Source organism: Mauremys reevesii, linkage group 26 (genome assembly GCF_016161935.1).
Source record: "Mauremys reevesii isolate NIE-2019 linkage group 26, ASM1616193v1, whole genome shotgun sequence".
Classification (NCBI taxonomy): domain Eukaryota; kingdom Metazoa; phylum Chordata; order Testudines; family Geoemydidae; genus Mauremys; species Mauremys reevesii.
In genome coordinates, this window is record NC_052648.1 from 15,256,064 (window position 1) to 15,269,144 (window position 13,081).

The 13,081-nt window shown below is 46.6% G+C and overlaps 1 protein-coding gene across 1 annotated transcript in view; it reads left to right on the plus strand.

Moving 5' to 3' along the window:
• The window catches only part of LOC120391774 (ceramide synthase 4-like), a 67,674-nt gene that overhangs the window by 34,736 nt on the left and 19,857 nt on the right, over nucleotides 1-13,081 (plus strand). The window contains exons 4-7 of the mRNA XM_039515850.1: nucleotides 2,507-2,625; nucleotides 7,649-7,706; nucleotides 8,169-8,219; nucleotides 10,700-10,792. Of these exons, the coding sequence (XP_039371784.1) occupies nucleotides 2,507-2,625; nucleotides 7,649-7,706; nucleotides 8,169-8,219; nucleotides 10,700-10,792 (321 nt within the window). The remainder of the gene's footprint in view (nucleotides 1-2,506; nucleotides 2,626-7,648; nucleotides 7,707-8,168; nucleotides 8,220-10,699; nucleotides 10,793-13,081) is intronic.

Below are 13,081 nucleotides of genomic sequence, written 5' to 3' on the forward strand. Positions count from 1 at the left end.
GTACAAATTTTGCAGATGATACCAAGCTGGGAGGGGTTGCAAGAACTTTGGAGGACAGGATTTGAATTCCAAATGATCTTGACATACTAGAGAAATGGTCTGAAATAAATAGGATGAAATTCAATAGGGACAAATGCAAATTACTACTTTTAGAAAGGAATAATCAGTTGCACAGATAAAAAGTGGGAAATGATTGCCTGGGAATGAGTACTGCAGAGAAGGCTCTGGGGTTTATTCTGGATCCCAAACTAAAAATGAGTCGTCAATGCAATACTGTTGCAAAAAAAGTGAACATCTTTCTGGGATATATTGTCAGGAGTGTGGAAAGCTAGACATGAGAAGTAATTCTTCCACTCTACTCAGCACTGATGAGGCCTCAGCAGGAGTACTGTATCCAGTTCTGGGAACCACATTTCAGGAAAGATGTGGACAAATTAAAGAAATCTTAGAGGAGAGCAACAATTATTAAAGGTCTAGAAAACATGACTTTCTGCAGAAAAGGACCTGGGGATTACAGTGGATGAGAAGCTGGATATGAGTCATCAGTGTGCCCTTGTTGCCAAGAAGGCCAATGGCATATTGGGCTGTATTAGTAGGAGCACTGCCAGTAGATCGAGGGAACTGATTATTCCCCTCTATTAGGCACTGGTGAGGCCACATCTGGAGTATTGCATCCCGTTTTGGACCCCCCCACTACAGAAAGGATGTGGACAAATTGGAGAGAGTCCAGCAAAGGGCAAAGAAAATGTTTAGCGGGCTGGGGCACATGACTTACGAGGAGAGGCTGAGGGATCTGGGCTTGTTTAGTCTGCAGAAGAGAAGAGTGAGGGGGGATTTGATAGCAGCCTTCAACTACCTGAAAGGGGGTTCCAAAGAGGATGGAGCTCGGCTGTTCTCAGAGGTGGCAAATGACAGAACAAGAAACAATGGTCTCAAGTTGCAGTTGGGGAGGTCTAGGCTGGATATTAGGAATAGGGTGACCAGACAGCAAGTGTAAAAAATCAGGATGGGGTGGGGGGTAATAAGCTTCTATATAAGCCTCAAATATCGGGACTGTCCCTCTAAAATCTGGTCACCCTAATTAGGAAACGCTATTTCACTAGGAGGGTGGTGAAGCACTGGAATGGGTTCCCTAGGGCGGTGGTGGAATCTCCATCCTTCAAGATTTTTTTAAGGCCTGGCTTGACAAAGCCCAGGCTGGGATGATTTAGTTGGGGATTGGTCCTGCTTTGAGTAGGGGGCTGGACTACATGACCTCCTGAGGTCTCTTCTAACCGTAATCTTCATTGATTCTATGACTGTGTGTGGAAGGGGCAGGAGGGAGGATTGTGTGTGGAAGGTGCAGGATTGTGTGTTGAAGTGGCAGGGGGGATTGTGACTGGAAGGGATGGCGAGGATTTAGACTGGAATGGGTGGGGGGATTGTGTGTGGAAGGGGGAGGATTGTGTGTGCAAGGGGCTGGGGGAGATGGTGACTGAAAGGGGCAGGGGGAGGATTGTGTGTGGAAGGGGCAGGAGGGCAGGTTGTGTGTGGAAGGCAGGGGTGGCTCTATGTATTTTGCCGCCCCAAGCACGGCAGTCAGGGATCCTTCAGTGGCGTTTCTGCAGGAGGTCCGCCGGTCCTGCGGATTCTGCAGTGGTTCAGCGGGTGATCTGGTGGTCCCGTGCCTTCGGCGTATCCGCCACCGAATTGCCACCCAAAGCCATGGGACTGGTGGACCTCCCGCAGAAACGCCGCCGAAGGCTCCCTGACTGCTGCCATCATGGCGACTGGCACACACATACACCCCGGCTTGCCGCCCCAGGCACGCGCTTGCTGCACTGGTGCCTGGAGCCGCCCCGGTGAAAGGTGGCAGATTGTGGGGGGGCCGGGAAGGGGGCAGGTTGTGGGGGGGGGCAGATCATGTGTGGAAGGGGCAGGACGGAGGATTGTGTATGGAAGTGGCGGTGGGGATTGTGAGTGGAAGTGGGAGGGGGGCAGATTGTGTATGGAAGGGACGGGGATTATATTAGTTCTGAGGAATTTGGGAGGGGTTTTCATTTTAGTTTTAATAGTGGCTTAAATAGGTTTTTATGATTGATTGGTAACATCAGTGTGGATTCCTGGAGTTTGGACAGGCTCCCACTGACCAAACTGCCATAAATCAGCAGGCCTCTCAGAGGAAATCTTCCGCTCGTCCAAGTGAACGTGATCACTCCAACTGCAAACCATTGAACAGTTAGGTGCTATTAGAGCCTCTGCTCAGGAGACTCTCACCCAGGCGGATGGGAATGCTTCCTGGAGCTAGCAGGTGGCATGGGTGAGGCCCAAAGAGCCCTGGGCAGAATAGGACAGATAGTGTCTTTATTCCTGTGATCTGAGATTGTAGCTGTAGATTGTAGACTGACCAAGCCTTGGACTCATTCTGGCCCCTGCCCCAGATGGGAAGAGGGATTAGTGAGGGAGGCTGGGCACTTCTGCTATTTGTGCCATCAGGGAGTGTGAGTCCTGTTTGGTTGTTTTCCAGGGGCAGCTGATCTGCTTATCCAAGCAGTGTGACTTGCCCACCATAAAGGTGGAGAGGTGGTTCCGATACCGGCGGAACCAGGACAAACCCAGCCTGACTACAAAATTCTGTTCAGTGAGGTGAGTGATGTGGTGAGAGGCCTTGGGTCACTTCAATCTTCCAGCAGGGTCTGAGCTCTGCAGTCAGTGCACAACCTCCCAGCTCCTCCAGGTCCCAGCTGGAATGTGCCCTTCCTGCTGCCCCTCTGCTTCGCCTCCCCCATCCTGTGCTGCCTCCCTACCCTAATCAGAGGCCTCACTTTTCCCTCCACCTTCAGCCTCTGAACTGTCTCCTCCTACCCCTGACCTAAGGGCCAGCCCACAACATTTTGGCACCTGAGGCGGGGAGCTCAAATGACGTCCCCACGCTTGGGCCAAAACTTTGAAAGGTCTCAATTCTGCCTTCTTCCTGTTCTACTCCTCTCATGGTGCTGCTCTGCTACCTCCCAATAAAGGAGAACTAACAACTTAAAATGCCTTGTTCAAATATTTTAAGTAACACTTAACTTTCAAACACCTGAACAGCAAATGTAACTTTTCTTGTCTGCATAGGAAACACTGGCATTTTTATCTGTTTGAATAATAAAAGTGGTGCTTTCCGTGCTTTCTTGGTTGCAAAGATTTGAACTGCTTCCTGCTGAGGGTCCACAGTCTGGGCCAGCTCATGCTCTATGGAGATGGTTGCAAAGCCAGCCAGCCTCTCCTGTGTCATTGTGGAGCATAGATGTGTTTTTATTAACTTCAGCTTGGAGAAGCAGTGTTCTCCACTGGCAAAAGGAATTGTTAGAGATAGGCGGAGAGCAACAAAAGCATTTGGAAAGAGGGTGGTCATCTTATTTGTGCACGTATATTCCAGAACAGCCTTTGGAGTTGATCCTGCTGAAATATATCTTGAAAGGGCTTTCAGTTCATCACCTAAATCACTCGCATCAATATCGTGCATGTCATCATGTGTCAAGACTGTTTCTAGTGCCCTGCATTGCTGGTGTAGGTCTTCTTCAGTTATAATGAGGAGTTTTGGAATATCATACAATATCCCAAATATACTGCGGTGTTCCTTGAGCTGCATGAACCGTTCTTCAACTGAATGTATTGCACAATCTAGCACCTGGTTAAAGAATTCAACTTTGAATTGTTGTTTGGGGTCTCTTATGGGATTATCCCGTGCCTCGTAATCAAAATGTCGTCTTCTTCGGTGACTCTTGTATTCTTGAATGGGCGGGAAAATAGCTTCAGTGTGAAGTTCCTCTGCCAATTTCTGTGCACTATTCAGAACATTTTGAAATCCCTCATCTGACCGGTAAGACTGTAGGTATGACTTTGCTTTGTCCAGTTGTTCCATTGCTCCAGATATATCAAGGTCAACACCTTGGAGTCTCTTGCTTACAACATTTATTTCAAACAGTATGTCATGTCACAACACTAAGCCACACAGAAATGTGAAGTTATGTATGTTTCTGATTATTTAATTTCCCTCTGCCACGGTTCTCCCACAAACAGTTCCTGTCATACCATTATCCTCCATAATGGCAACTATGGCATCATCTATCATCCCAATTTGGTGTTTGATAGGCTTTATCACCTACATTCAACTTTCCCATCGTGTGGCACTCAGTGGTTTCAGTGTCAGAGAGAATGTTCCCAGATGTTGCTTCAAAATTTGCCATCGATGAGTTGATGCAGAGAAAAATACATAGATGCTTTGAATTACATTAAAAAATTCAGCAGCCTCACTAGAAGCTGATGCTGCATCACTGACCACCAAGTTCAGTGAAGGAGAACTGCATGGGACAAAAAAAGCTTGAGGGTTTAACTCTCGGATCAGTGTCTGCACTCTTCTGTTCTTTCCTGTCATGTTGGCACCATTATCTGACCTCTCATGTCAGCTATTGTAATTCCCATATCATCCAGCTTTTTAAGAAGCACATTTGTCATACCAGCTCCTGTAGTATCATCAATGTCAAATTCTAGAAAATGCTCTCTGACAGTCACCGTTGCAGGGACACTTTCACTAGGTTCTGTTACAAAATGCACCATTAAAGTAATTTGTTCTGTATGGCTGATGTCAGGTGCGCAGTCCAGAGTAATATCTTGCTGACTTCAGATCTGCCACAATCTTCTGTTTGACTTTTGTTGCCAGTAACTGTATGATCTCATTTTGAATTGTTTTTCCAAGGTAGTGGTGTGTGTACAGTTCTTGGGTGGTGACTCTTCTTAGATGCTCCTGGAGTACAGCATTAAACTCAGCCATCAGTTCCACAATTTTAAAGAAGTTTCCATTGTTTGGCACATACAGCTGATCTGAAGTGCCACGCAGTGCTAGGTTTTGGGTAGGAAGCATTCTCACAATGACAATGAGCCTTTTCAGAACATTTTGCCAGTAAAGAGACACTGATGCAATCTTCTCTTGATGCTGATCATCTATGGTGGCCTTTAACCATAGTTTCATCTCAAGCTCTTTCCACCTATGGATTGCTCTCTGGTGATTTGCTGCCTTCTCATGGCATGCCAGATTTTTCCAGTCCTTTGTTTCTCTAGAACCCAATGTGGCTTGAACGTTAGACTGGAAGAATTTGCAACAAAAACAGTATGCAGCATTCTGGGGTTTTGAGTACATAAGTCATGGCCTCTCCACTTTGTCACCATTGGGGATTTCACGCCAGTAATATGTTGGATGGAAACTTCTATTTTCATTGTCTTTGGGGGACATGAAGTTTTTCACTTGCTGTGGCCCATGCAGTGCAAGGAAGTCCCTCAGGCTACTGCTCAAGTGGGTCCACAGTCCTGGATCATCTAGATTTAAGGAACTAAACTCAGCAGCAGCTCTTTCTTATGCCTCCACCACACTCTTCTCTGATCTACACTTTTCTTCAGGAATGTGCATGGTTACATCCATTTGAGATGGAGATATGGATGCTGCAGCAGCTGCGAGGTCACCTGCACTCTGACTAACTAGAAGATCAGGCATCTCCTCACCACTCACATCCTCACTGGGGCCGGAAGGCTCACCGTGAACATTTGTGTCTATGTATCTCAGGAGAGCTCCTTCCTGCTTAGATAGAAAAGTTTCCTTTGCTTTCTTTCTTTTTTTGAATGCTGCCCCAGAGGGGCATTTTCTTCATTCACTCATGGCGGCTGTTCTGCACCAGCTAGAGTGGCTCTCAACACTCACTTGAAGGGGACAAATAAGCAGGGCCTGAGTGAGGGAAGATATCAGTGTCTTAAGGGCCTGTCTCCTCCTACTTCAGGTGACTAGCTGTTCTCCTCGAGTGGGTTTAGGGGAGCAGCTGGAAACAGGAAGCTCCCTGAGAAGCTGGTGTGAATCAGTCCAGGCTCCTGGGGGTGCTCGAGAGGTACATAAGAGGCTCCTCCTCCTCTCTCTCCCCGCAGCTCCTGCTGCTTTCTGTTATTCCCTCTCACTTTTTCTCCTGCCTGTCTGTTATGTCTCTTGTGCCCTCCTTCCTCCAGCACAGCACTCCACCATCTCTGTGCATCTAGAGCAGAGAGAATACATATGCACCAGCACCAGACACAATTTTCTACACTCTGGGTCCTAATGGCAACCCCCACTCCCCCAAGTCTGGCACCTGAGGCAGCTGCCTCAGTTCGCCTCATGGTAAGGCCAGCCCTGCCTGCCCTGTCTCCACCTGCTTTTACCCTCCTCACCCATAATTCATCCAGCTTCCCTTACCTTCAATTCAGTTTTCTCCTCAGGTTCTGCTTTCAAACATACATTCTATCCTGTAGCCCAAGGGTAGGCAACCTATGGCACGCGTGCCAAAGGCGGCACACGAGCTGATAGTCAGTGGCACTCACACTGCCCGGGTCCTGACCACCGGTTCGGAGGGACTATGCATTTTAATTTAATTTTAAATGAAGCTTCTTAAACATTTTAAAAACCTTATTGACTTTACATACAACAATAGTTTAGTTATGTATTATAGACTTCTAGAAAGAGACCACCTAAAAACGTTAAAATATATTACTGGCATGCAAAACTTTAGAGTGAATGAATGAGGACTCGGCACACCACTTCTGAAAGGTTGCTGACCCCTGCTGTAGCCTGAAAAATCCCTCTTGACCTCACCTGTCTTCCCAACTACCAGCTGTTTCCCTCCTCCCATTCATGATGCTGTGCCTGTAGGCACAGCTATGAGCTGGGGTGGGGGGGTGCTGCATAAACTGCACCCCACCCAGAAAGGCTTGTGCCTCAGACACCCCTCGGGTGTGCTCCACAGCAATGCTTATTCACTACTGGCCTCTACCAGCAACACATTACAACATGTCCTGTGCCATTTCAGTTGTCCTGGCCAGGGCATGATCACCAATTCCTTGCACTCCCATCCGGCTTGGGCTCCATCTGCTCTGAGCAGGAGTAAGCAGCTGCACAGAGCTAGAGCACAGACATTCTTGGCTCCCAGGAAACCATGCTGCCTTCTTGCCAATCCTAACAGCATCCTCTCCACCAAATCTCCTTCATCTGTCTGCTTGCCTTTGACACAGATGGTCACTCCCACCTCATCCTCCATAAATGAAACTTGGCTGCCTGGTGCTTCTGAAACCAAAATATACCAAGACCTACCCCAAACTTTTCCCTAAGGCCTTGTCTACATTGTGTAATAGAACCACTGATGACTATAATTGTCATGAGAGTGGCAACTCAACCAGTGGTGAATATGGTGTGTTCTAGTCTATACTTCCATTTAAACCATGGTGAGCTCACAACCATTTCTGACAGTTCCTATCAGCAGTGCTTCAGTTTGACGGTATGTACCAGGGCTAAGGAAATTTAGACTGGGCTTATTAGAAGAGAATATGGAGCAGTGGACCAAGGCTCATGGAAGTGATATGAGATACACTAATGTGCGTTATAAGCAGTTATATACAGTATTACATGTTGCTCCTTTTTTGTGAATGAGGGAATAAAGAGCACCTAGAGCTCTGCTATCAAGTGGAGCTCATTTGAGTGCTGTATGCTGTGTAAGTATCTATTAGCTAAGATCAGTGGTTGCACGAATGACTGACACTAGGTGTGGCCAGAAGGGCTGAGCCTGACCTCTGATGAACTTCTAATTTCCTTTGTTCTTTTCTTACTTGCTTTTAGTTGGAGTTCTTTGTGTTACCTCATTTCCTTCTGCACTGGACTTGTGGTCTTGTACGATGTGAGTATGTAATCATCACCCACCCTACCTTGCTAGCAATGATGCACAAAAGACAAACGTGTTCAATAAATATTTCTATTCTGTACTTGGAGAGAAGCAGGATGATGTGTTTGTGTCACATAAGGATGATGAAGTACTTTCCAGTCCATCTACTAGGGGAAAACCTTTTTAAATCACCCAAAAACTGCACAGAAAGTTCAAAGGGCATAAAAGCTAACACAGAAATTTCGCCCTGCGAGGCCATCCACATATTAAAAGAAGCAGGACCTTAATGTAGTCTAATGGAAAATCTTATTGTAAGACTGTTTCAGAATGCATCCTTTATGATGGAGTCAAAACAAGCACCTCCATTTTGTACTATTATATAATCTATAATGGGAACAGGCATAATTCATTAGGCAGCTGGTTGGGAGAGGAATGTTTCTGACACTCTCACAGTTAGATTACACTGTTTCTTTACAGAAGCCCTGGCTTTGGGACCCAAGAGAATGCTGGGTGGGGTATCCACAGCAGGTAAGTCATCCAGGCGTGTTGGTCCATGTAACAGCAACTCAGAAGGTTCACATAGTCTCTTGGCCTTTGTCAGGACCTGTGCCAAGCAGCTGGATGCACCCCTTCTCCTGTAGACCTCAGAGGGCTCTTTACAGGCGAGTTACAGCATATGTCATGGGCAGACTGGTAAGCACCGCAGGTTTAGGCTTGAGTCCAGAGAATGCAATCACCTGTTAACAGGTAGACTAACCCTTCAGTTCAGCAGAGGTGTGACTCTGTGTAGACACCCACTTCCACAGACAGTTTGTTCAAATCAGTATAATAAAAAGATCCTACGTGGTAAAGGCAGAATCACCTCCAAGGGCAAGTACATTTCCCCCGTGGCGCTGAACATAGCTGGGCCTTCTGCAAGTCTGCATCCCATTGGTGTAATGGCTGCTCAGACATTCACAAGAGGGGAGAGATGTAAAAGGGCTGTGGCCGTGTCAGGACTTAGCCAGCTCTGCACTCCTGCAAGCAATGGGGGACAAACTAAGCTGAGGTAATAAGAAGGATCCTGTTAACGGTGAATAAAACAAAAACAAGTCACTTTCGTCAGGGTTCACAAAGATCTCTTAGAGCAGTGTCCTTTCCCAGCTGCTGGAGGATGTGCTGGGGATACAGGCTTCTCCAGTCTGCTTTAGGGACATCTCAGCACACTCTGTCTAACACATTTCCCAAGCCTGATACACACTCCCTTGATACAGGTGCCTTCTCTGGCTTATTTAGGGAGATGAATTTAACCTGTTAACCTCTCAGTACTGGGCAAATCCTATATACCCCATCTATAGGGGTTAAAACATATATGCTGTGGTTTCCAATGTAAGTAATGTTACTTAACTTAAGGGGATGATGTCACTTAACCTTTGATGGGATGATGTCTGTTCTACGGATTCATGGAAACCTTGGTTACTGAGAGACAACTAGTTTTTGCCCTTGATTATTCAAGTGCAGTGGAACCTGGGAATGCTATGATCTGTCCCAACAGGGCCTCATTGGATGGAAATGTCAGTTCTGCATCCCCTTCCTTTCTCAGTCAGTTCTAGGTAGCATGTCCCCATGTCTGGAGCACTAGTGTGGGACTAGCAGTCAGGAGACCTGGGCTTTTTCTGTGACTTCAGCTACTACAGACATGCTGTGTGACATAGTGCAAGTGCCTAGTTCCTGCACTTCAATTCTCCTGTCTTTAAAGTGATATTCTTCAGATAAACATCTTTGTAAAAATGCTTTGAGATCCACAGAGGCAACCTGCTAGGCAGATGCTAAATATTATTATTGAATATCAACAGTTTAAATCTAAAGCAAAATTATTTATGTATTTAGACTTATAGAAGTGCTGAAAAGGGTTCCTGGGGCAAAAAATCGAATGTGATCATGTAATTAAAGACTGTACCTTAATGCATGCATACATACAAAGGAGCTGAAGTAAGTTTGCAAAGTCAGTCTTAATCCTGACACTTCCTGACTTTTGAGTGCTTAACTTTGCAACCCTTTAAATGGAGGGGTTTTTTAATGTAATATAAATATACAGAACTGGGCAGTGTTTTAAAAGAATAGAAACGGACACAAGTTTAAAACAACCCACTGATTTGGTAGAAATAAGCTGCACCCCTTGCTGGACCATGTAATTGTATAACCTTATTACTATGACTCTTTTGTTCCCTCAGTTGTATTGTTTCTTGCACCAATTTGTTGAATCTCTTTTTAACCTAGGAATACCTTGTCTTAACCAAGCTGTTCCCTGGGGACAGACCCCTGAATCAAGGCACTGTAATAAATCTTGAGTGTTGACTATGCAACTTTAACACTGTATTAATGCATGAGGGGCAGGAGAGGGTTCATGTAGTATAATAAATAGCTGTAGCATATCAGCTTGTAGGTACTGAAACAAAAACAACTGTTGGGACCTCAGTGATCCCAGTGTCAAACCCTGGACCACTAGTCTCTGATCCATAGAGCTGGTTGGGAATTTTTCAACAAAACAGAAAATTCCAATTTGGCAAACACAAAATATTGTGCAGGAACATCCTAGAATTTCTGATTACAATGAGCGAGGGCACTCAACGGGATGGACGAGGCCCTGGTTCAAGTCCCTGGTCTAAATCTAGCAGAGGAGAGACTTGAATCTGGGTCATCCATGTTCCAAGGAAGAGCCTCCTGGGCCGTTGGCTCTTCTGGGGTTGTGGCGGGGGTATGTGTCTCCCTCTCAAATATATTTTTCCATTTAAAGGGGTCAGGTTCATCTCAATACAGATGGGGGGGGATTTTAAAATCTCAATTTTTCACAGAACAGATAAAAAATTTCCCACACAGCTCTACTGATTCACTCTTTACCAGATACCCTGTGCCCAAGTAAATCATTTCAGACACAGCAAACGTATTCAGCTCTGGTTCTCTTTGCAGTTATCTGCTCTTCCCCATGGTTTATGCATTAACTAAGCCTCTTTGTTTTACTGGTGCAGCCACTACAGCGCTCTGTGTACTGGTACTACATGATGGAACTCTCCTTTGCCTTGTCACTGACTTTCACCATGGCCTTTGATGTGAAAAGAAAGGTGAGAGGAAGTTCTCAGGTTCTAGACAGCGATGTGAGACGTGAGTGGCCAGCCAGAGGTTATCTGGGGTCCAATGCAAAATAACAAAGTCAGGGACCTATCCAGCACCCTCCCACTTCTTTCAGCTCTGCACCTCACAACTGTCTCCTGTCTGCCTCATCAGTTTGTCAGTGACCTGCACTTCAGGCTGTGGGGAGAGTCACCCCAATCTGTTTTAAACGCTCTACATCCTATAGTGACCCTGCGTTCAAAGGCCAGTTTGGGAGATGCTTAGATTCTAGTGTGGTAAGTTCAGTCTGGACCAATAGACAGATGCAGACAGAAATTATCCCTTTTCTTAGAGGGTTAATTTTCCCCATTCAGTGTAGACAGGAGGGCAAATCTATCCATTTCAGCAGAGAAAAGCTTTTAATTTAATGTCAAGACATATAATTCCGTGGGACTGAGCTAACTCAAAGAGACAGGTTTCAGAGTGGTAGCCATGTTAGTCTGCATGAGGAGTACTTGTGGAACCTTAAAGACTAACAATTTTTTTTCTCCTCGCTGCTCCACCGGCAGCACTTGCCCCTTTTTTTTCCCCTCCTCTGCTGGCGGATACCCCCCCCCTCCACCCGCCCCATGTGTCCCGATATTTTCTCCCTCTCATCTGGTCACCCTAGTCAAGGCTCCCGCTGTAGGGTTTCATGAGCCATGGCATTAAAGGGTAAGCAGGGTCTCCAAGGATCACAGTGGGCATTTCGAATTCCCCTACGGTGATCATCTGGTTTGGGAAAAAGTCCCCGCTTGCAGCTTCCTGAACAGGCCAGCGTTCCGAAAGATGCGTGCGTCATGCACCTTACCGGACCAGCCTGCATTAATGTCCAAGAAACGCCTACGGTGATCCACAAGCGCCTGGAGAACCATAGAGAAATAGCCCTTCCGATTAACGTACTTGGAGGCTAGATGGTCTGGTGTCAGAATTGGAATATGCATCCCATCTATCACCCCTCCACAGTTAGGGAAACCCATTTGAGCAAAGCCAGCCACAATGTCAGGCACGTTCCCCAGAGTCACGGTTCTTCTGAGCACGATGTAATTAATAGCCCTGCACACTTGTACCAGCACAATTCCAGTGGTCACCTTTCCCACTACAAACTGGTTAGCGACTGGTCCAGCTGTCTGGAGTTGCCAGTTTCCAGACTGCAATAGCCACCAGCTTCTCCACCGGCAGGGCAGCTCTCAAGCGCATGTCCTTGCGCCGCAGGACGGGGGCAAGCTCAGCACACAGTCCCATGAAAGTGGCTTTCCTCATCCGAAAGTTCTGCAGCCACTACTCATCATCCCAGACTTGCAGGACGATGTGATCCCACCACTCAGTGCTTGTTTCCCAAGCCCAAAAGTGGCATTCCACGATGGTGAGCATGTCCATGAATGCCACAAGCAATCTTGTGTCATATGCGTTGTGAGTCGATATCATCTTTTAAAAAGGGAAGAAGGAAGATCCAGGGAACTACAGGCCAGTCAGTCTCACCTCAGTCCCTGGAAAAATCATGGAACAGGTCCTCAAGGAATCAATTGTGAACCACTTAAAGGAGGGGAAAGTGATCAGGAACAGTCAGCATGGATTCACCAAGGGCAAGTCATGCCTGACTAATCTAATTGCCTTCTATGATGAGATAACCGGCTCTGTGGATGAGGGGAAAGCAGTGGATGTGCTATTTCTGGACTTTAGCAAAGCTTTTGATACAGTCTCCCACAGTATTCTTGCCAGCAAGTTAAAGAAGTATGGGCTGGATGAATGGACGGTAAGGTGGATAGAAAACTGGCTAGATGGTCGGGCTCAATGGGTAGTGATCAATGGTTCCATGTCTAGTTGGCAGCCGGTATCAAGTGGAGTGCCCCAAGGGTCGGTGCTGGGGCCGGTTTTATTCAATATCTTCATTAACGATCTGGAGGATGGTGTGGACTGCACCCTTAGCAAGTTTGCAGATGACACTAAACTGGGAGGAGTGGTTGATACGCTGGAGGGTAGGGATAGGATACAGAGGGACCTAGACAAATTAGAGGATTGGGCCAAAAGAAATATGATGAGGTTCAACAAGGACAAGTGCAGAGTCCTGCACTTAGGATGGAAGAATCCCATGCACTGCTACAGACTAGGGACCGAATGGCTGGGCAGCAGTTCTGCAGAAAGGGACCTAGGGGTTACGGTGGACGAAAAGCTGAATATGAGTCAACAGTGTGCCCTTGTTGCCAAGAAGGCTAATGGCATTTTGGGTTGTATAAGTAGGGGCATTTCCAGCAGATCGA